The sequence below is a fragment of the Sminthopsis crassicaudata genome, chromosome 2 (genome assembly GCF_048593235.1).
Source record: "Sminthopsis crassicaudata isolate SCR6 chromosome 2, ASM4859323v1, whole genome shotgun sequence".
NCBI lineage: Eukaryota > Metazoa > Chordata > Mammalia > Dasyuromorphia > Dasyuridae > Sminthopsis > Sminthopsis crassicaudata.
Genome location: NC_133618.1, coordinates 430,506,572 through 430,531,503, shown reverse-complemented (window position 1 = coordinate 430,531,503; position 24,932 = coordinate 430,506,572). Strand labels below are relative to the sequence as shown.

The window sequence follows — 24,932 nt, the reverse complement described above, 5'->3', positions numbered from 1 at the left end:
TGCCCTCCCCCACTCATGCTGTTCTCTGTTTCTCTGTCCCTCCACTTCCAGCGTCACCTGTCCCAAGAAGAGTTCTACCAGATTTTTGGCATGACCATCACTGAATTTGATCGACTGGCCCTTTGGAAGAGGAATGAACTGAAGAAACAAGCTCGGCTTTTCTGAGATCACAAATCTAGAAATAGACATTTATATAAAGATATATGTATAAATCTCTATATTGAAGCTCAGTATAACCCACTCTCATACAAAAGGAGATACTGCCTGCAGAAATATTTGCTTTTCTGGACTGTCAGGCAATTTCTAAGTTATTATTCAAAAATTTTTAACTTAATTTCCTCTTTTCTAAGTGCAATGAGATCTGGGGAGGGATTTTCAGGGAGCTCTAGCCCTTTTACTAGGGTCTTTTTTATACAGAAACATCTAGTTTGTGGTAACTTGGGCTCCTCCATCCCCCATTGGACTCCCAATCTCTCTACCAAGAGAGGCTGTGGGAATCTCTCCTCTCTTTAATCCCCTGTTTCTTTCCCAAGCTTCTACTGTGAACCTCACATGGTGAAGTGGAAAGAGCACTGGATTTCTAATCAGAGGTCCTGGATTCAAATCCTGTCACCTTGGGTAAACCACTTAACTCTTCTGGGCCTCAATTTTCTCTTCCACAGAATGAGGGGGCTGGACTAGATTATATCTAAGGTGCCTTCTAGCTGTTGTTCAGACCCCTGATTGGAGACTCCCACGGAGTGATCCACAGGGCTCTCCAGCATCATTGAACCCCTCTGGGAACTGACTGAATAGAGATAAGACTTTTTCACTGTTTAGTTTGTAATTAGGAAATTTTGGAAGGAAAGGGGAGGTGACCTAAATAGACTTTATAGAATGAGTCCCCCATCACTAGAAATCTTCTAGTGGAGTGGAGAAGTAGAGGGGATTCCTGCTCAGGTACAGGTTGAACCAAATAACTATGGGGTCCCACTCAGCTCTGATACTCTATTATTCTCTAAGGAAGAACTACTTAACAACTAGAGCTGTCCAACAATGGAATAAATTGCCTCATGAGTTAGAGAGTTCCCCATCAGTGGATGTATTCAAGCAGAGAATGGATGAACATCTTCCAGAAAGAGTGGAGACAGGATTTCTGCACTGGGTAAGAGGGGGGAACTAGATGAATTCTCAGATCCCTTCCAGATCTATGATTCTAGGATTCTCTTTCTCTAGTCCAATAGTTTTATTCTATCCCTTTGCACATCAACCAGTTACATCAGTGAATAGTGATGCTCTAGAAGAAATGACTTCACCTTGTTTCCCCCCCCCAGAATTATTCCCTCAATCATGATCTTTCTTTTGCCCAGAAACACAGTAAGGAGCACTTTCTCTCTTGCTCCAGACTGCCTGATCCTTTCCCATCTGTAGGGTACCCCAATCCCCTAAACTTTTATGAATTCTAAACTATATTCAATGTGCCTAGTGTCTCAAACACACAACAGGGATGGTGTTCTCATCATTCCCTTCCTTGATTCTAAGAAAGTCTGTGTCATTCCAAGGAAGATTTATAGCCTGACACCTGCTCCTCTTGAGTAAACACTATCCTTTCTTGGACCCTCTAGCTCCATTTCTTAAATCTGGGTGTGGTTTGCCAGGATGACCCTGAAAAAAGCAGCTGTTGAGTGGAATATCAGCTTATATTCCTGGGACTCCCCATGCTTCTGCTTTCTCCTTTAACTGGCTTCTCTGTCCTTTGGAGCAGATGCCTCTCACTCTTATACCTGCCTTCTTTCTTGAGAGTGATAGCCTAAGGAGCCAGGGATATATTGTGGCTTATATTCCTGGAAGCCCCTTGCCTTTACTTTCTCCCTTAACTGCCCTGCAATGGTGGATGACTCCTCCAAGGCAACCCAGAGGAAATAACGAAAATTCATGTTACACAGGACTAACAAAAGATGAGATTAAGTCTTCAGTGTGGTTTCTACTGGTGGAATGGTGAAGGTTCTTCTATTTGATAAGAGTTTGTCAGGGCCTGTGTTAACTAGGAGGAGGCTGTCTTGTGAAGGGAAACCTAAAGACTGACATTCAATACTAACATTTGAAATTCTAAACTTGTATTATATCTTCACTCCTTATTGGGACCTTCTTGGCTTGCATGGTCCAGGCCAAAAGCTACCTTGGAAACTGAGATCTTATATTATTGATCTCTAATAATTTAGAAAGATTTGAAAAAAAAAACATTTGATTATTGTTATTGGTTTTTTCCCTCTCCATAAAACACATACTTTCAACTAAGTCCTATGCCCTCCTGTATTTTTTTCTGGTCTGGGTGGAATTAGATTCAACATGGAAAATACAGAGCAGACTTCTCATAGTCAAAGAACTTAGGCCTACACTGGGCAATCCCTTCCCATTTATGCTCCTCAGCGCACAGCTGATAAGTCTTTGGAAGCAGTATAGGTTGGTGTGGGCTTCCCAATGATATGAGCCAATTGGACATTTACCTACTTTCAACTCACTAGTTCTTACTTAAATCTGGGCATAATATACTTAGGGCATGAATGCTATTTTCATCCCAATTCATGGTCTGGCTTTTTGAAAAAATAAACCTTCAATTTGGAATCAGGAGATCTGGAGCCTTTTTCTATCTGGCATAGTCTGGATGATCTTGAACAAGTGACTTTCCCATCTCTGAGCCCATTTCTCAACTGTACAATGAAAAGGACTGAATTTGATGTTCTTTGCATTTCCTTCAATTTCTGATATTCTGTGTCCTCTGGCCCCTTCCAGCTCTGATGATCTATGAAATGGATGCATTTATGGAGGTAATGACAATGGAGATTTTTGTAGCATTTTAGGATCTGTAAAGCACTTTACATACATTAATCTCATTTGAGCTATACAACAACCTTGTGAAGTAAGTAATATTGGCATGATTAAGCCCATTTTACAGAAAAGGAAACTCTGGTTCAGAAAGGTTAAGTGATTTGCTAGGCCAGAGGCACAATATGAACCTCAGTCCTTTTGACTGGATATTACTGCAGAATGCTCTCAATCTATTGAGCCATGCTGCCTATCTAGTCTAGCCAATTATTTAATTATTTATTGGAACAGTTGCTCAAAAATTCAAAGATTGATCATCCTTAATTGAAGACAGGATATTTAAGAGGGGAAATGACTTATCTACTGCTCCTCCTAAACTACCATGTTTCAAAGAAGGATCTAGAAAGGGAAGAGAGGCATGCAAAATTCACTTCCAATTTATCCCCTGAAAGAAATCAGTCAACTCATTTTTGGAGACATCTGTCTTTTTTCCTTCCACCTCCCATGGAGGTAGTCATCTGAGTATTAGAAGAAAATAAAATAAATAATAAATAAAATAATAATAAAAAGAAAATTGGGACTTAAAGCTAGAGGACCGGACTCTAGAACCTATTGGCTCATCTGTAAGAAAATGAATAATAATATTCTTCCAGAGGATTTAGAGGGGGAGGAATTATATTTTTCTGGAATCCCAATGAATAACTTTCTTTCATTGATTCCAATTTAGGGGAAAATAAGTAATCTGGCATCATGGCAAAATAACTTTTTATGAAGGTCATTTATAAAGGTCAACCATAGGATTCAGAGCCCAAGCACAACCCTTTTGTTTATATAGATGAGGAAATCGAGTCTCAGATACTTAAGTAATCTGTCCAGGATTTTATAGGTAGTAACCAGAAATCAGAGATTCTAAGTACTAATGTAGGGTGCTCACATAGCCACTGTGTAGCTTCAGTCACCCTCTTTTACTAGGAGATGGGGATCCTGTTTTTATAAGTTGAATTGTTGGCAAAATTTAAGGGACTTTGGGAAACAGGAGTCAGTAACAGGGAAGTGATTAGTCAGCAGTTGAAAATGGTGAATAAACAGTTCAAACTAGGTAGGGGGGAGAGAAGGGAAAGGAAATGGAAAGTAGGTATTTTTCCAGAGGAACAAATTCAATTCAGTATACATTCACTGAACTCTTACTAAATGTAAAGCATTATTATACTCAGTGCTAAAAAACCGAAATGGAATCTGGCAAAAGAGACAGTATCTGCAAAGTATTAAGTTTCTACTATGTATCAAACACCAATGCTCAGAACAAAAATAAATCTGTCTCTGCTCATGAGTTAACATTTAAAAATAAAGTACAAAGGGGCAGCTAGGTGGTGAAGTAGAGTCAGGAAGACCTGAGTTCAATTTCTACCTCAGAAATTTGACACTTCCTAGCTTTCTGACCTTGGGTAAGTCACTGTTATCTTTAATTTAAAAAATACAGGATATATACAATAATATTGGCTAGAGAAAGATATCAGAAAAATCCTTATTGAAAAATTGAGTAAGAAGAAAGATGATAGTAAGAAACTGAAATATTCAACAGAATAAAGAAGTTGAAAAGGAAAAATAGTAAATTCATTTGGGACATGTTAAATATAGGAAGTTATTGAGGTGGAATTTCCAGCAGACAATTGGTGAAGCCACATTAAAAATCAAGAAAGAGCAAGAGAAAGCTTGAATGAGTGAGAGGGATGGGAAGAGAGTGGAAGACAGACGGACAAAGACAGAGACAGACAGAGATAGATATGAAGGCTCATGTCAATCTGGAGATATTTGTATTGTGATGATAATTAAACTCATAGTCCCTAATGAGTTGATGTGATCACCAAAGGAAAAAAAAATAATAAAGAAGGGCCCAGGATAGAACCCTGAAGTAAATTCATGTTTGGAACATATATAATGTTCTACAAAGTAGACTGAGAGAAAATGATCAGACAAGTGGAAGAGGAACCAGGAGAGAAAACCCAAAGAGGGAAAATAATACCTTGGAGAAACAGGTAGCCACCATAATTAATAGCTGAAGTTTGGTTTAGGATGAGGACTAAGAACGGGTAGCTGTATTTAAAACTAAGAGACCATTGTTAACCTTGGAAGGAGATTATCACTTGAAGGTGGAGCAGAAAAACAAATTATAAAAGTCTGAGAATAAATGGGAGGTGAGGAAGTGGAGCCAATGGATGTAGATAACTTTCTAGGAATTTGGTTATAAAAAAGGGGAAATCTATCAGGTAAATAGCTCGAGGGGATTGCAGGGTCAAGAAAGGGTATTTTAAGGGAACAACTGGAAATGTTTACAAGAACTAATGAATAGAGGAAGATTTAATTTTAAATGTAATGGGAGAAGGGTCAACCAGAAGTGATCGAAGAGGTAAATTCTATGAGGAGGCTGGAGGGAATAAGATTAAGGATCCAAGTAGAGGGGTAAACCTTATCAAGATGGATCACTTTTTCTTCAGCCTAGAATAGAAGAGAGAGGCAGACAGACACACAAAGAGACAGAAGACAGAAAGGAGGGAGGGAAAGAAAGGAGAAGGGAATCATTTGAGGTATGGAATTGAGATGAAGCCTTTATTTCCTAATTAAGTATGAAGTAAGAGCCTCTGTGGGGAAGTACTGGGTCAGTAAATAATGGTAGGTGATTTGAGGAGGGAGAGAAGTCAGCATGGGTGTACATTTTCCTCCTTCAGGAGCATTCAGATAGAAACAGTGAAGATAATTAGCATCTCTCAGGGCTTCCATTCAAAGCCAGAGATACAAAGGATTGAAGGATAAGGGATCCTTGAATCCTCTCTCCCTCTTCCACAGAATATATGAAGATAGTAATCATATCTCCTAAATGCTAATTATGATCTTAAGATAAGGATAAGGGGCAGGTAGGTGGCACAATGAATAGAGCACCAGGCCTGGAGACCTAAATTAAAATCAGGCCTCAGATACTACATAGCTGTGTGACCCTAGGCAAGTCATTTAACCCTGTTTGCCTCAGTTTCTTCATCTGTAAAATGAACTGGAGAAGGAAATGACAAACTACTCTAGTATCTTTGCCAAGAAAACTCTAAATGGGATTAATGAAGAGTTGGATGTGACTAAAAATGACTAAATAGTGATAAATACAACAAAACTATCACATCCCCTGTTTCTAAACGCTAAATGCTTCTTCTAATGCAGTCTAATGAGATGGCTAGGTAGCATAGTGGATGGAGCTCTGGGTCTGCAATCAGGAACACCTGAACTTCAGTAGCTCTGAGTTCAGAACACAACTTGCTCTCTTCCTTCAGTTATATCAGATGGGCTGGTATACACATAGATTCTGATTGAGAAGGAGCTGTGAACCATTTTGGACCCTGTGCAGAATTCTAAAGAAGACAGTGGAAAGCTTTCCCCTCTTTTTCAGTCATAATAGATGCCCCTCAGAGATCTGCTTTCTGTGACCTTAGTCAAGCAAAGTGAGTGTTTGTGTCACTTCCCTAGAGAGCAGGGACAGAGGTAACATTGTGTTGAGCAAAACAAGGGAGGCTTTCATCCAGCAGCCAACATCAGGCTGGCACAGTGGCAAAATGCTCCAGGACATGAGTTCTGAGAGGAATATAGGAGTCAGGAGTAGGGCCACTGGCCAATGGAGAGCACCCTACTGGGCAGGCACTGGTTCCAGAGGAAAGTGTGGGCTGGAGATGAAGCTGAGAAGTCCAAAGGGATCTTTAACTAAAATCCTTATGACAAAAACTAGTTTCCCTTGTTTGGGAGAGTAGAAAGAGTTCTAACTTCAGAGTTAACCAAGTAGACTTAGGTGAAATTCAGCTCAATTAAATAAGCATTTTTAAAGTGTCTGCTATATGTTAGGTGCCAGGGTGAGCACTGGGGATATAAAAAAGGCAACAGGCCGTCCCTGCCCTCAAGGACCTTACAATCTAATGGGGAAAGAACATGCAAGCAGATATATACAAAGCAAGTTCTTTATTGGATGAATAGGAAATAATTAACAGAAGGAAGGCACTGAGAGGAGTGGGGAAACATTTTCTGTAAAAGATGGGATTTTAATTGGGACGTTTTTTAGAATGTAAGACATGTTTTGTAGGGAATAGGGAATAAGCTAATACACAGGAAAGATGGAAAATAAGTGATAAAAAGTGAGGATGATAGAGAGAATAAACTGTTGGATGAGATGGGATAGGATGGGATGAAACCACTTGAGCAGGTAGATGAATTAGCCATAGTTAAGACACTTTATCATTTGAGATGGGGAGTGGAAAGAGGGGTAAAGGAGTTAATGGTAGAAGATTTTTGAGTAATATAAAGAAGGGGGAAAGAAATAATTCACAGAAAATAACCTCAATATTTTCTGTAAAATATTAGACAAGGTACTCAGCTGAGGGGGAAAAAGCAATCAAGGAGATTTGAAGAAAGAGGATAAGGTTTGGAAGAACCTCTGTGGAATATAGGACAGTAAGTTTATGAGTCAGATGTAGAAGGATTTCTGAGCAGCAGTGAAGGCCCAAAGTTGTATAACATAAATTCAAATGCTTTACTACCTGAAGAACCTTGAGGAAGATCTTCCCCCCCTTTTTGATATATACATACATATATAAAGTGGAGACAATACTCCTTATACTACAAGACTCTCTGAATTTTAAAAACAATTTTGTTGTTTCTATTTTTAATAAGTTTTTAATGTATTTTGTTTATTTAAATCATCAGTTACCTTCAGGACTCCCCCCTACAGTTCACCAAAAGGTATCCCACATAACAAATATTTTTAAGGAAATAAAAAGAGAAACAAAAGGAAAAGGAAAAAGGTAGCATAAGTGATCAATACATAGAAAAAGTTTGAAAATATATGCAATGTGGAACATTTGGGGACCTCCAACCTCTGTAAAAGGATATAATCAAAATATACTCATATCTCTTCTTTCCAGCCATGCTTATTGTTATTTTGCAATATTCACTTTTGATTTTTTTTGGCAATTATTCTTCCATCCACATTGTTTTAGTCCTTGTGTATATTATTTTCTTGGCTCTGTTTACTTCACTTTACATCAGTTCATGTAAACCTTTCCAAGCTATTTTGTATTTACCGTATTAATTTTTCACAGCACAGTTATATCCTGTTAAATTCATGTACTGAACCACATTTTGTTTAGCCATCTCCTGATCAGAGAGCATCTAGTCTGATTCTAATTATTTGCTATCTCAAAAAGTTGCTATAAATATTTTGGTGTATATGAGGCCTTTTTTTGTTTGTTTGTTTGGCTGTTTTTCTATATTAATTTTTTTTACCAAAACTCTCCTTGGGATAATGGAATTTCTGAGTTGCAAAAGAAAGCACTTTGTTAACTAGAAAAGCCCCAAAGAAATGGAAGTTATCACTATCACCATCACCATCTTTTATTTCTGCACTTTACCAGGTATCTCTTTTACCTCATTTGCTCCACATAATAAATGTTAAGTAATAGGACAGGGTGATTATCTCACATTTTACAGGGAAACTGAGGTCAAAAAGAAGTGATTATTTCCCCCCCAAAGGACCCATAATTAATGAATAGAAGAATTGGAGCTAGTTATTAAATTGTATAATCCCAGAATTTTGGAACTGGAAAAGATCTCCAGAAGACATCTGGACCAGTGCCTCTCTGAGCTGGAATCTATACTATATTATCTCCTATCAAGAATTACCCAGGCTATACATGAAAACTTCCCTTGTGATGGGTGAACTCACTACCTTATGAGGCAACCCTTTCTGCTTTTGGACAGCTCTGAATTTTAGGTTTTTACTTATATCAAGTAGAAATCAACCTCAAGGAACATTAGAAAAGAAGGATCCTTAGACATCATGTCTTCACAACCTAATATTTTTAATAGAGGAAAATAACTGGGGTTCAGAGAAGGAAGTTGACTTGCTTAAGGCCACTTAAGTGAATCAGAGATGGAACTAGAACTAGAACTCAGATTCCTTGATTCTTTCTCATTTCATCACAAGGTCTCACACTATAAGAAGAGGACACTCTGAGATGATATTTCTCATGAAAATCTCATGATTTTCACACTCTTCTGAACACAAGAATACATCCTTGGAGTTGGCAAAAACCTTGTTCTTGTCCCCATTTTGTCAGACTTGTAGAGGTGATTCAGGATCAAGTATGGGCTCAATTCAATTGAAAAAAAAATACTAGTTAAGTTCCTACTCCTACAGAGAAGTAGGACAGTAGATTGAGTTCTGGACATGGAGACAGGCGAACCTAAATTCAAATCAGGCCTAAAACACTAACCTTGTGAGCCTGGGCAAGTCCCTTAATCTCTGTTTGCCTTAATTTCCTCATTAGTAAAATGGGGATGATTAATATCACCTACCTCCCAAGTCTGTAAGAACTGAGATAATTATAAAGTGTCTAATACCGTGTTTGGCACATAGTAAGCCTTAGTTAGTAATATTATTACAAAGTTCAAGGCACTATTCTAGGCACAAGATATATAAGGAAGAAAGGAGGGAAAGGAAGGAGGCAAGGAAGTAAAGGAAGGAAGGAAGGAAGGAAGGAAGGAAGGAAGGAAGGAAAGGAAGGAAGGAAGGAAAGAAGGAGAGAAGGAAGGAGAGAGGGAAGGAGGAATGAGAGAGAGAGAGAGAGAAAGAAAAGGAATGAAGGAAGGAAAGAAAGAAAGAAAGAAAGAAAGAAAGAAAGAAAGAAAGAAAGAAAGAAAGAAAGAAAGAAAGAAAGAAAGAAAGAAAGAAAGAAAGAAAGAAAGAAAGAAAGAAAGAAAGAAAGAAAGAAAGAAAGAAAGAAAGAAAGAAAGAAAGAAAGAAAGAAAGAAGGAAAGAAAGAAAGAAAGAAAAAGAAAGAAGGAAGGAAAGAAAGAAAGAAAGAAAGAAAGAAAGAAAGAAAGAAAGAAAGAAAGAAAGAAAGAAAGAAAGAAAGAAAGAAAGAAAGAAAGAAAGAAAGAAGGAAGGAAAGAAAGAAAGAAAGAAAGAAAACAAAAGAAAGAAAGAAAGAAAGAAAAGAGAAATGCTGCCTTCAAAGTTTATAGATTATAGTGGAATGACAGTTCCCTTTTAACTCTGAGATCCTAAGATTTATGAGTTTATCTAATCCCAATTCTGCCAAAATTACTAGCTGTATTATAAGTAATTTCTTTCTAACCTCAATTCCTCCAACTATAAAATTTAGGCATTATAATTCCTGCCGTGGCCATTATTGTAGCACTGATATTTACTAACATTTGACACAAACCTCCTTTGTCTATTCCCAAAGATGAGTGTGGTTTTGGGGAGTGATTGAAGATGCTGGCATAAGTTTTTATTAGAGATCTATGTTGTCCATTTGAGCATACCTAGTAAATTAGCCTCACAGGATATCATTTATTCATTCATTCAATAAACATGTACACAATGTCTGGAATTCATAGTTTAGTGGGAAAGGATAAAATATAAACATCAATAATTCCTCCATGAAACCCTTCCTAATTCCTCAATGTCACATAGCACTTTGTTTATAACTTTCTATATACTTATCAAATAATATTGTATATTATAGTTATTTCTGTATGTGTTTTATCCCTGTATTGCTAGTGTACTCTTTGGGGGTAAGAACCCTGTATTTTCTATATTTTGTATGTCCCCCAACACTCTGCACATGGTAAGGACTTAATAAATGTTTGTTTATCATTGATTGCCTGACATCTAAAATATGAAATAACTCCATAGAAGCACATAGTATTATGGAGAGTAAAAGGGAGATGATTTCATTAATTAAAAAAAATAACAAAACAGAAGGAGAAATAGGTTGATCTCTGATCATCTTAACGCTTTTGAAAATGTGGACCTCCTCCTCCCCTCAGAAGCCCATGGAAGATATCCAAAAGGAAGCAAGACGGTATCATTACAAACCAAGTCAAGAAAGAAGAGGTGACTGGTGAAGTGGTAATAAAGGGACTCTTTGGAAAAAAAAAGTGGCCTTAGAGATCTTAGCTGGCAACTATAAAAATATCACGACTGAATTCCTCTTCTGATTCCCTCTATGACCTAGCTTTGCTTCTAGTATACTGATGGCTATGCTCAACTGGGCACCATTTCCACTAAATGGACCTGGTAATGGGCTTGCATATGGGATCCAGGATCCAGCTAATTTTGGAAAGATTCAGTATGAAATTGTTCACAGGGTAATGAAATTTTTGGCTTTTAGTCTACAAAAAACTTTTGTTTTTTGAGCATCTACTGCAGGGATTTAAAAAAATTTTGGATGTTATGGACTCCTTGGGCAGTCTGGTAAAGCCTCAGGATGGTATAATATTTAAGTGCATAAAATACATAGGATTAGAGTGAAACAATTATTTTGAAATATGACAAATACTTTTAAAATCAAGTAAGTTCACATAGTCTGTCCAGGGAAACCTAATGAAGCCTAAACTTTGATTTACTAAATTATAGAAAAGTACAATCTGCTTCAGAATGGAGAGTGCTCACACTAAAGACTCCCTTATGGAAAAAGTGTCTAGTTCTAGACTTTCATTTTATATGGAGAATAAGAAATAGATAGGGCAGGAATGCAAGACAAGAGGGTCTTTCAGTTTAGTAGGATTTAACTCAAAAGGGAAGACTAACCTGGAGACAACTAAAAGCATGAGGAGGTGGAAAAAGGGATTCAACCAGAATCTCAAAGAAGCTAGGATACACAGGAAAATCTGGGGTTTCAGTATGGCCTGAGACAGAAGAGAATTCATCAATGGTCCAAAAGAGAAATTATTTCTTGGTCTTAGAATCACTTGACCTATCCCTTCTCCTGACTGTTAAACGTGACAGCTAAGATTTAATTTCCTCTACTAGAGAAGCACATTAATTTTGTCATATTGGGTCTAGGAAAACTGGTGTCCCACTCAATGCTATTGCCTATACAATTATGGTCTACATACCAGGGCAGACTTGAGCAGCTCATTTCCTGGAGTAATAGCCAAGTCATAGACGACAGGAATTTATGTGAAAATAGTCTTATTCAGGCTCATTTGGAATTCATAGATAGAAATGATTAAGGGTCACAAAGTTGCATAAGAGAGGGAAATCTGTAGCATGGAAGACTCTCCTCCAAAGTCAGAAAAGAGAAGTAGGATAAGGTAGTGTGTCTAGAGTAGAGAGAGAGTCTCTCTCAAAAAAAAAAAAAAATAGGCCTGATAGAGATGATAAAAGAGGAAAATGATAAATATTAGAAGGACTGTGGGAAAATAGGCATACTGGTGTACTGTAGGTGGAGCTGTGAATCAATCTGGCTATTTTCAAAATTGGAACTGTGCTCAAAAATTTACTAAATTGTGCTTGCTCTTTGACGCAGCTATACTACTTTTAGGACTATTCTCCCCTTCCTATCCAAATCAAAAAAAAAGTAGAAAAAGGATATATATATATATACATATATAAAGTCTATATAGCAGCTCTTTTAGTAGTAAACAAGAAAGGGAAATTAAGGGACCATCTTCCCATTGTAGAATAGTTAAATTATGGTATATGAATATAATAGAATATTATATTCTTAAGAAATTATGAAATAGGCAGTTTCAAGGAAAATGGGAATGACTGAAGCAGAAAGAAGTGAGCAGAAGAAGAAAAGCAATTTACACAGTGACAACAGTCAAGAAAAAAAACTTTGGAAACTCTAGAACTCTACTCACTGTAAATATAAACACTTCACTCTCTTCAACCAGAAAGGTGATGAACATAAAATGCAGAGAGAGACATACATTTTGGGCATTGGCCATGTGGGAGTTTGTTTTGCTGGACTATACATGGTTTATGTGGGTTTGTTTTCTTTAATTACTGAACAATTTAGTGGGAGGGTAATGGAAAGGTTAGGTTATAAATACATATAAAAATAAATACTTCAAGAAAAAAGTACACCTGAAAAATCAAAAATATTTTAGGACTATCATAATATGGAACCATCTCTAGTTCCCTCATTATTTTAGTGGCCTTTGGTGCTTTTGCTTGTTAATATTGTTCCTAAAATTTGTTGCCCAGAATTAAATCTAATACTTCAAAGAGGGCCTGACCAGAAGACAGTGGGACTACCATCTCTCCTTCTTTTTCTTTTTCATTACTAAGATCACATTAGTTTTGTGGGCAGTTGTCACATAGCTTACCCATTCTGAGTCTGTGATCCACTGAACCTCTACATTGCTTTAACATATATGATAGTCTAGCCACATCTCTCCCATCCTATAACTGGGAAGCTAATTGTAGGAATTCTGAGGTTTTTAGGTACTAGTAAGGGGACTTGCCTATATCTCATAAAATGGAGGTACAAATAGTCCTCTGTATAGAAGAGGCTGAAGAACTTGCTTCTGGGAAGGCCTGAAAATGTATAATGAAACTTATAATAAAGACATTGTGTGACTGGTTCTGGTCTGCTAACTACATAGTGAAGAGGAGCTTCTTTGGCCTGTCAGCTATGGAGTCAAAACTAAGATGTATTCAAAAAGGAAGTAGTTAGAGCCAATTTTCTTGGCCTGAGTTCTTTTTGGATTTGTAGATATAGAAAAGGAAGCTGCTGAAGACTTCTGGACTAGGGAGAGGCATTATTCTTACACCTCCTGGTCTTTTCATTATATGTTATCATGTCTTTCTGGAAACAAGGTCCTCAGCCTTTTCCCCTGAAAAGGGGACCCCTTCCCATTACACACATACTATTGTTTCTATGGGAAAATGCTATTTAAAGTTCCAAATAATGAACTTGGAGAACTCAACCACTTTAAATTTGAGGTTAATTTCATTTTAATTTAAACTAATCTTTACCAATTAGAGAGAAGCAAAATCAAACATTCTAAAAGTCACTCAGGACAAGAGCAGAGTGGTACATTGAGAACCAAACAAAAGAAATATTAGCAAAGAGAAATGGGAACTCTGGCTGCAAGCACAAAAGGTAAAACAAGACTTCATCTATTAGTAAAAAATTTTTATCCCATAGTAGGAAACTACATCATGAAAATAATTAGAATATTTAGCCTGGGAATTGGGAAAAGGAAAGGCAGATGAAAAAATGAAAACTGATCCGACAATAGCACAGAATACCTCCAAATTCTCTGTCATTCAACTGATCAATTGATCAATCAGTAAACTTGTATTAATTAATGAGTATATGCTAGGCACTGTGCTAGATGCTAGATTAGAACACAAAGATTAGAGATGTTTGAGTATAACCTGGATGGTGAAAGAGGGACTTTTGTTGTTATATACATTGGCCTAACCAAGGTCTCCCACTGCATCTGGGACCATCTCCAGTCAAAATGAACTATATCTTGCTAATGGATCCAGATGGCACTGGAGGAGAAAGGTAAGGGTAGTAAATCCAACTCATTTGAAGCTATTACTTCCCTGATGTCATAGTCCTATTCTAGAAAAACAACTTTTGTTTGTTTTTGAGTAGAGCTATCCCAGTGGAGAACCAACTAGAACTCAGTAAGAAACCCTTTCTTCTTCCCTCTCTCCTTCCCTTTTTCCTTTCCTCCCTTCCTACCTTCTTTATCTTTTTTTTTCCTTCCTTCTGTCTGGATAGGACATCATATACTTATGTATGAGTTCTCTGCCTGAAGGAATATAACTTTTTTTTTTGATTACTGAAACCTCCCAATATATTTTGAGGTTCACCAGCAAGATTTCTTTCGTAAGAGCCATGTCTTCAATCCAAATAATTCTGGCTCTCATTGATTGGCCAACAATAGGTCCCTACTTAAGCCCCATTTGGTCATAGTTTGGGCCTTGAGTGCCTCAGAATGAATGTAAATAGCAATTCTTTCTGTTTTGTCCCCAGATCCTTAAGATCTTGCCCACTTCAATTGGATTTTTTTTTCTTTTGACTAAGTTAAAGAAGTCATTCTTTGACTCAATTTTAACCTAGTTTTAATCACTGACTGGGTGTTGCCTCAATCAATCAAACTGTTAAAGACCTTAGTGGGTCAGTCTCCCACTGCATCTAGGGCCATCTCTAGTCATTCTGATTTATATTTTGCCCACATCTATATTTTGCAGTGCCCAGATGTCACTGCAAGAGGAAGAGAGGGTGGTGATTTTTCATAGACCACCCTCACTTAAATCCAATTGCCTTATAGGTCATGGCATCACCTCTCTGATGTCATGGTTCTCTTTGAGTAAAAGGAGAAACAACAACAACAACACTGGCCTAAATAGACTTTGATGAGTTGCTTCCAGATCTGAAATTCTAGAACTGTAGACAGAAATGATGAGGTCCTGGGTAGCTAAGTAAATTAGCAGAAAAAGCCTGAAATACTGATAAAATTTTATAATACTCTTTGAGGCAAGCAGGGAAAGACCTTGATGAAATCAGTTCAACCTTACAGTCCAACCCTTTGGTGGAGGTCTTGGGAAATCCCAATCAGAAAGCCAAGTTATAATGTCAAACCCCCAAAGTTAAATTTTCCCAATAAATCTGCCCAAGGCCTATGCCATCTTTGTTCAGTCTTTTTTTAGTTTTCAGTCTGCCATGCTCCAAGTTGTGGTGTCTTTTTTTCACCTCCCTCCCCCATGTTTCATGATATCTTTCTCCTTGTTATAGCCATTCTTTTCTTAGTTTTAATACTCAAATTAATGGTATAACCCCCTTCTTTTGTTAATCCTCTTTGGACTCAGTCTGCTAAAGCCTATAGATTTAGTCTGCCAGTAAATGGCATAGTCCCAAATTATGATGTATTCCCTTTTTTCTGATTAATTGTGAGTTTTATTAGGGAACTTGTCTTCTCCCTAGTTAACCCCTTTTTCTTGCTAACTATATATAATATGCATTACATTGCTCTCCTGAATATATTTCATATTTACTACTCCTGATGTATATTTTACCTCCTTATTTTGTCCACAACCTCTCCTAGGAAATAAAAGTACCTTTTGGCATCATCTCCCTGATGTCATGGTCCTCATTGAATGAAAGTTAAACAACAGTCTCTGTGAGTAAGGCTGATCTTTGTTGTTGCTGAACTCTTCACAATCCCATTTGGGATTTTCTTGGCAAAGATACTAGAGCAGTTTGCTATTTCTTTCTGCTCATTTTACAGAGGAGGAAACTGAGGCAAACAAAATTAAGTGACTTGCCCAGGCTCACATAGCTAGTAAAATGTCAGAGACTAGATTTGAACTCAGGTATATGAATTTTCTGATTCTAGGCCCAGAGTTCCAGCCACTGTCACAATTGGTTATTTGAAATCCTGATCTTGGGGGTATCTAATAGAGAGATAAGACATGTATATAAGTGAATGAGATAGTAGATAGAATGTGACCAGAGCAAAGGAGATACATTGGCAAAGGGCTGTGAGACAATCTGAGGAGGATCAGGGAAGACTTCCTGAAAAGATGGTAACTAACCCAGGGCTTTAAGGGAAAATTTCAAGAGAGAAATGTAGCAAAAATGCATTTTAGGCATGGGGGATGGCTTACACAACTACGTGGAATTGCAGTGAGAGAGAACATTAGGTAAGGTGTGCTAGGAAATATTTAGTTACCAGATCTCAGGGGGGAGAAAATGTGCACACAACACGCTTTAAATTTAATATGGATTAACATTTTTTCCGTTACATTCTGAAGCTTAGACAATCAACAAAGTAATAAATCAAAGAAATAAAAGCTGCTGATTTGCATCATTTATGGAATTCCAAGGTATAAATGTTCACATTGAACATTTAACAATCTGATCTTCTGAGTCTATACAAGCTGACTCTAGCACAGTTCTTAATTGCAGGTTAGTTTGATTGGAACATAGAGTGCATGAAAAGGAGCAGTGGCAGATAACTATAAAAGCAGGATATAATCATTATCATATCGGCATTATCATCATTATCACTACCAGTAGCATCATGTTCTAATCTATTAGCAAACTGAAGCTTGTGGGGTCACTAATGGTACAGTAGCAAGTTCAACTTGAGTGTTAAACTAGGAAAAGGGGAGCCCTAACACGTTTTTGAAGAAGGGAATAATAGTCAGCTTCATTCACTCGACTAATAGATCAGTCTGGAAACACCATTTGAAAGGGGTGGAATCCTGAATGTGACATTTACCAACTATGTGACCCTAAGCAAGTTATTCTTTCTCTCTAGATCAAAGTTAAGTTCATTGTAAAATGTGAATAATAACATTATTATCTCCTTCACAGGGATGTGAGGGATTTTTTTTGTAAACTCTAAATTATTAGGGCTGGGTTTTCATTAAATCTGAAAAGTAAAGTCTGATAAGTCTCACTAAGCAAAGCAAACTTCCAGTACAAGTTGGTTATGGACTTTATAGCTACTGACCAAAGAATTGCTAGGATCAGAGAGCTGTCACCAGCTTTGGCCATAGGGGGGATGACTTTTTAATAATATTAATTATTAGGCAGCTAGATGGTACAGTGGATAGCACACTCGATCTAGAACCCAGAACACTCATCTTCCTAAGGTCAAAAGTGTCCTCAGACATTTACTAGTATATGAATTTGATTAAGTCACTAAACCCTATTTGCCTCAGCTTTTTTAATCTGTAAAATAAGCTAGACAAGTAAATGACAAACCATTCTAGCATCTTTACCAATAAAACCCAAAATGAGGGCATAGACTCAGACTTGAAAAACAACTGAAGAACAACAAAACAAAGGTGTTTCCTTGCCTTCCCATCATGTTCAATTCTTTTTCTAGTACTTCAGTAAATTTTCTAGAGAGAATCTACCTAAAATGGCTATCTTCTTTCTTTGGCATCTTAGTATTCGGGTAGCATAATTAATATCAGCATCAATTCCATTCTCATCATCACCAACATCATCATTATCATTATAATTGTTCTATTAAAAAACTAAAGCTTGTGGAGTCATTAATGCTACATTGGCAGGTCCAACTTTGATCTTGGAAGTAGTAAATCTGAGTTCAAGTCCTGGCATGAGCCTGTCGTAACTTTGTGACCCTAAAAAATCTTAAATTCTCTGATCCTCACTTTCCCCATTTATAAAGGAGGACCAACACCCACACAGGCTATTGCAGAAGACCTTCCAGAGCCTCTGCTGTCTACTTCATTATCTCAAGAATTTATCACGTTAGCTCAACTGGCACAGGTCACAACTCCTCTGTAACTGAGATAGCCATTGAGGGTTGTTGAGGTTGAAAAAGTCACCTCCCCAGTGGCCAAAACTGGTGGCAGCTCTCTGATCCTAGCTCTCTGATCCTATTCTTTAGTCAGCAGCTATAAAGTCCATAACCAGCCTGTACTGGAAGTTTGCTCTGCTTAGTGAGACTTATCTTTTTAGATTTAATGAGAACCCAGCTCTGTCACATTAGAGATCAGAAAAGCACTTTATTAGAAAAAGCACTATATAAATGTGAGCTCACTTCCTACCTATTCAATATTCTTATACCTTCTTTCCCTCCAAATACTCTCATCTGCTTTTTTTTTTTTTTTTTTTTTTTTTTTTTTTCTGGCTGTTCCCTGTAGCTGGAATTCTATCCCTCCTCACTGCTATCTCTTAACTTTCCTGGTTTCCTTCCTTTAAGACACAATTAAAATCTCATCTGCATCAATCCCCTTTAAAACTACTATCTTTCCTTTGTTGATTATCTCCAACTTATCCTGGCTTTATCTTGTTTGTATTTGATTATTTGCACGTTAGCTCCCACAATCAACTGTGAGCATCTTAAAGGCAGGAACTATGGGTGTGTGTGAATGTTTTGCCTTTATATACCCAGTACTTAGCATTAGCACAGTGCCCAGCACATGGTAGTTACTTAATTTCCTTTAGATGACAGTTTATCATTATCATATGAGCTATTATATAGCACCTTGAATGCCAGGTCCAGAGTTTTTTATTTTACCCTGTAGATGATAAAGAGCTCCTGAATGTTGTAGAAGGGACATTCCTCAGAACAAACCAACTTTGACACTTTTGTCTAGCATATCACTATCTTTCTAGACAAGTTTTCCGTCTCAGCATGATCCTTGATTCTTCACTTTCTCTAGTCTTACATCTACTAGTTGCAAGGTGTTATCAATTCAAACTCCTCCACAAATTTCCCATTCACCCCCTTCTCTGCACACAAAGTAGTTTGAATTGACAGCACTTTGCAATTTCATCAGCTCTCATCTGGACTGCAGCAATAGCCTCCTAATTGGTCTCCCTGCTCAAGTTTCTTTTTTCAAACCATCTTCCATATGATTACCAAAAAAGATAGTCTTAAAATACAGGTCCAACCACAACCTTCCCCTTTCAATAACCAAAAATAGCTTTTTTTCCCCCCCCCCCCCTTTGGCTTCTAGGTTCAAATTCAAATTCTTCTGTTTGGCATTTTAATCCTTTTCCTCCTGGCTCCAAACTACAGTTCCACTGGTTCCTCATATTACTCCCCCTTTTTGCTTAGCGTTTGTTGACTAAATAGATAAAAGGGAAGGATGATCGTGCCCAGGACAAAGTTGGTGCTTAATGAATGCCAGTTGACTAACTGACCAATAAAAGTTAAAGCAAGAAATGACCTTAGAGATCACCTGGTCCAATCTCTTTATTTTCCAGCTAAGGAAAACTGAGTCCCACTCAGTCCCACTAAGTAGTAGACCAGGCCTAGTTCAGATCTGAACTTCATGAGACTTCGGGTTTTTAATTCTTTGCCTCGGTCTTCTTCCTTGTAGGTTAAAATAACTGAACTAAGCGACTACTAAGTTTTCTTTCGGCTCTAAATTGTAGGATTCGTCAAAATCGAGGTGTGGCCATACCTGTCAGAAACCAGATTCGAACCCCAAAGATCTATCTCATTGCCTAGCAAAGCTCTTTTCCTCCACTGCAGGCTCAATTGGAAGTATTCAGATAAGGAGGCTGGTCCCGCCCTGGACAGCAGAGTTCAGGGGAGGAGTGAACTCCAGGGCGCGGGTGGCGCAGAGCCTGGGGTAAGACTGGGCGGGAGCAGGGGGCTTGGGCGGTGCATCCTGTCTGTGGGTGGGGATATTTGGGGCTGCTGGGGCTGGAGGCTGCCACTTTCAACCCCTGCTGGGACTGTCCCAGCCTCTGCTGAGGCGACTGGAAAGGCGCAACTCCGGCGCATTCGGTCCTGAAACGGGCTGCAGTTCAAGCACCCGTCTGCTCCTTTGCGTCCCCAGCCTAGGTTTAATGCGCTGTTCCTATGGAGCAGAACCGAGGTGAGACTGGGGCGGGAGGGGAAGGGGGGAAGAGGGGAGGAGGAGAAGGAAAGGTGGGGAAGCCTGTGTATGGGGGAGGAGTGATGTCGTGGGGAGGTAGTGGCTAGAGAACTTTTGAGGGGGTAGGGGTAGAGGACAGAAAGCCTTTGCACTTGTCTCCTCACTCTAGGGAGCCTGGAAGAAAGGATTGTGTGTATACACTGGGGATGCTGGGGCCATAGTCTCGGGGACACTGGGCGTCTTAGTGCCTCTCTGCTCCCTAAGGTACTGCAGAATACGTATGAAGTCCTAAGCGTTTCTAACCCCGTAACTTCTCACTCCTGTGAACCCCGCTGCCCCTCAGTGGCCCTTATCCCACTTACCTTTTCTGCAGATTCTGGTCCCTGGAAATTCCAAGGCGTCCCTGCCACTTCCTACTCCCCAGGCCTTCTCTTCACCACTTTCCGATTCTCCTCTTCACTTTTAAACTAATGCTCCTCTGTTCACTATTCCTCTCTCCCTCAGTTCACCAGTCACCTTTTGAGCACTTCCGTTCCTTATTCTTTCATCCTTCCCCCTCTCCTTCCCCTATATTCCTTTATTCCCCTTCCCCCTCTTCTCCACGAACCCTACACTTGACCTTCTGCCTCATTCCCTCCCTACTCCCCGTCTTTCCTATTCCCCTCACATCCTGCTACTCCTCCCTACTTGCCTCCCTCCCTTCCCTCTTCCGTCCCCCTCCTTTTCGATACTCTAACCCTTCCTGGTTCTGGGATATACCTGCCCGGGCTTACCCAGGATGCTGAAGGGTTAGGTAACTTGTGATTTCAGGCCCCTGTGGGTTTGTTTGAGAGTTACAGAAACATAGGAATGGAAAATGCACTCACTGCATCGACTACCTGAGTTTAACTCTGGTTCTGATCATGTATCTTAAAGTCACCTCCTTGAGCCTGTTTCTTAATGAGTAATGGGAATAACCACTCCTCCCAACTCACCACCTTGTAGTGAAAAAAGTACATTGTAAACTACTGAGAACTGAGATAGCCTTTGAGTTTTTTAATTGAAGCTTAACTCTTTTAGGGTAGGGGCGACTTAATACTATTTTCTTTATCTTAGTGCTTAACATAGTAGCTGATATATCTGATAAATACTTGTTGATTGATTGATATATGCATATAGATTATTATTATTATTATTAGAAGTTTGAAAGGGAGGGGGCCATAAACTTCTATGATGGTGCTGAGCCTTCAGATGCTTGGTTCCAGAGAATTGACAGTTAGTTGCCTTAGATAAAGCAAGAACTGAAATGACTTCTGTGGCTGGAGCAAGGGTGTCAATAGTAATGCAGTATGAACAGGGGAAAGAGTGTTGGCCTTGGAGTCTCAATGTTCTTCATCAGTTTTTCCAATCTTTCTTGTCAAAGATACTGAGATGGTTTGCCGTTTCCTTGTCTAGCTCATTTTACAGATGAGGAAACTAAGGCAAATAGGGTTAAGTGATTTGTTCAGGGTTTCCTGCAGCTAGTATCTGCAGAAGGATTTGAAACACTTCCTGACCCATGAGCCAGAGCTCCATCCACCATATTACCTAGCTGTCCTACCTAAGGTTTCTAATCCTGCCAGCCTCTGATGTTTCCTAACTTTGTGCTTGGGCACATCACTTTACATTGATGGACTTTGGTTTCCTCATCCTCAGAGTAAGGGTTGGATTGGATGGCTTTTAAGGCCCCTTCTAAATCCAGATTTAATCTTATAATTTTTAATGGGACTGAATCAGGATAGATCAATATGAGAAAAAATAAGGGGTTATACAGCTAACTCCTCCCAACCCTCCCTCTTCCAGTTCTTTTCCTTTTTCTAGAAGATGAAAAATACAATACATGCTTTTCCAATTCCCAGTGTTTAAATTTAGACTGAATTAGCCCAAAGGGAATAAATAATCTTTCTACACATGCATAAAAGCATAATGGAAATATGATTATCACTTCAAGAATGAGGTCTGATTTATTCAAAAGAACCCTGGACTGAGCATCAGGAGTCTTGGCTTCTCAAACTTTGGTCTCTGCTACTAATTCTGACCTTGGACAACTCACTTCCATCTTGATATACATAAGTGATTTCATCTAAGAAATAGAAGTGTGACCTAGTTGATCTTTTTTCCAGATAAAGGATTTGTTTTATGTTCCAATATCCTAAAAGTGCTATTTATGGATAATTAGCCTAATATAGAGGGAAGTATTTTGAAATTAGAAAAAAATCTAGATTAAAATTCTACTTTTGATAACTAAATAGTTCTTGGGTCAGGTTACTTCCCTTAAGAAGAACTGACTCAATTTCTTCTCTTAAATGAAGGAATTGGACAAGATGATGCTTTATTCTAACTCCTACAGTCAGTTGTGAATGCGCATTTATTAATCACCTACTGTGTTTTAGGCATTTGGGGGGGATATTTTAAAAAGATAAACTTGCACTGCTAACACCTGTACTGGTGGATGATATTGGACTTAATTTGGATTATATTGGGGGGGGGGAATACTTTGCAAACAGTAAAATACCATAAAAATGAATTACTGTTTTCCCTCTTGTGCTCTGTTTTTGGCTCTTTTCTCTTCCTCTTTACTATTTGCCTCAATGATCTCATCAGTTTCCATAGTTTCAATGATCACCTACCTATATATTGATGATTTCACTTCTACTCATCCAGCTCTAAACGTATGTTAACACGAAATGCTTCTTAAACATTCCCAAATTGGATGCCCCAGAAATATTTTAAACTCAGTATTTCCATAACTGAACTCATTATCTTTTCCTACAAATCCTCCCCCTTCCAAACTTTCTTATTACTTTTGAAGCACCACCATTCTTCCAATTACCTAAGCCTCCAGCCTAGATGTCATCTGAAACTTTCATTATCTCCCTTCCCTCCATTATCCAACCTGTGACTAAGTCCTGTTGATTTTCCCTTTGTATAGATATTCCCTTCTAATACTGTCATTATCCTGATGAGGCCCTCATCACCATACACCTAAACAAGTAGGGCATTAGCCTATTAGTTTATGTCCCTGCCAGTCTAAACCATCCTTCACTCATCAAACTTACCCAAAAGTGGATTAACCATGTCACCCCCTGTACAATAAATTCCAATTGTTCCCTATCACCTCCATGATCAAATATGAATTCTGTCTTTTGGCACTGAAAGAGCTCTTTATAACTTGCCCTTTTCCTACCTTCTATTTTTCTTATACCTTACTTTCCCTCCATTCCATAGACTTTGCAATGCAGTAACATTGCCCTTGTTGTTCCTTGAATGAGATACTCCCTCTGCAGACTAAGCTTTTTCCACTTCATCCACATCATTTAGTCTATCAGCCCCAGTTTCTTCATTTGTAAAATGGAAATAATCCCAGGAAGATCATATGAGATATTTATAAAGCACTTTTCAAATCTTAAGGCATTATACAAATGCTACTTATTATTTCTTCATTGGTTGTTTCTTATGCCTGAAATATTCTTCCTCATCTTTATCTCCTGGCTTCCTTGACTTGCTTCAAATACCAAATAAAATCCTATCTACAAAAATCCTTTCTTGATCCACATTAATGCTAGCATCTCCCTTGATTATCTCCAGTATATTCTATTTATACATGTCTTTGATGTCAGGGACTGTTTTATTTTTCTTTTTGTATTCCCAGTGATTAGCACAGTGCCTGACATAAAGTAAGCATATAATGCTTATTAACTATGTCTTTGGTTCTAGTAACATGGAATGAATACTTCTCCTAGTTCACTGGTATGATATTTCCCCATTAAAGTCCTATTCAGAGGCTAGGAGATGATCCTGGCTTTCTAAAATTAAAGCAACTCCAGGAGTTCACACCTTGTCTAATTTTACCAATCTACAAAAGTTTCTTCTTTCCAGAAACAAGGTTGTCCTAAGCTTGATTATTTTAGCATAGCAACTTTTTATTATTATAGCTTTTATTTACAAAACATGCATGGCTAATTTTTCAACAACCCTTGCAAACACTTCTGTTCCAATTTTTCCCCTCCTTCCCTCCACCCCCTCCCCTGGATGGCAGGCAGATCCATACATGTTAAACATGTTATATGTTTATAAGTATAATATAAGTATATGTTAAATACAATATATATGTACATATTTATACAGTTTTCTTGTTGCACAAGAAAAATCGGATTTAAAAAGATAAAAATGCAAGCAAACAACTGAGAGTGCAAATGTTAGCAACTTTTTAAAGATCTTCTAAGTCAGAGGGTAGTCTTTACTATCAGAGTAAGGTACCCAAATCATTAAAATCATAGATTCTTAAAATATAAGGGTTTTTGGAGTGATTTTGCCTTCAGCTGTGATGCCTCACAGCTAGGGAGATGACTACTGGGTACTAAATCTGTAATTAAGGATTTTGAAAAGGAAATGGGGCTTTTGTGGAAAGAATGCTGGACATAGAGTTGGCAAAGATGGTCTTGAATCTATCCTCTTTGCTACTCACTAGCCATGCACTAGGCAGATCACTTCCATTTTTACACATGGATCATGTATAAAGCTTTATAGCTTTATTATCTATAAAATGGGAATAAACCATACCACCTACCTGAAGGCTTTTAAGAGGATAATTGAAATTATGTATATCATAGTTTGCAAACTTACTCCAAAGGCAATGAAAAGCCGTTTGTTTTATTTTTTTGAGTGAGTTTAGGGATTTGAGCTTTTTATTTGTTTGCTTGTTTGTTTTGAACATAACTTATTAGTTTGTGCGGTCTCCATTGGAGAGTGATTAGATGAGGAAGACCAGTTAGGAGAGTATTAGAGCAATCTAGTCAATGGGTAATGAGAACCTGTGGTGAGACATTAGAAATGTGAGTGTACGAATGGAGGTGAGTTTGAAAGGTATTTTGGTAGAAGAATAAGCAGGTCTTGATTCCTGGATGTGAGAAATCAGGAAGAGAAGTTCAGATGTACCCTTTTAACTTAA

General features: G+C 38.1%; 2 protein-coding genes across 11 annotated transcripts in view; both read left to right on the top strand.

Moving 5' to 3' along the window:
- ABLIM3 (actin binding LIM protein family member 3) overlaps positions 1-8,061 on the top strand; it is a 168,775-nt gene extending 160,714 nt beyond the window's left edge. For all 8 annotated transcript variants that reach the window (XM_074292126.1, XM_074292127.1, XM_074292128.1 and 5 more), the window contains one exon: positions 52-8,061. The gene's annotated coding sequence lies outside the window, so the exon portion shown is untranslated. The remainder of the gene's footprint in view (positions 1-51) is intronic.
- An 11,739-nt stretch (positions 8,062-19,800) lies between these two features.
- AFAP1L1 (actin filament associated protein 1 like 1) overlaps positions 19,801-24,932 on the top strand; it is a 57,183-nt gene continuing 52,051 nt past the window's right edge. For all 3 annotated transcript variants that reach the window (XM_074292123.1, XM_074292122.1, XM_074292121.1), the window contains exon 1: positions 19,801-19,963. In XM_074292123.1, the coding sequence (XP_074148224.1) occupies positions 19,948-19,963 (16 nt within the window). In that variant the 5' untranslated portion in view covers positions 19,801-19,947. The remainder of the gene's footprint in view (positions 19,964-24,932) is intronic.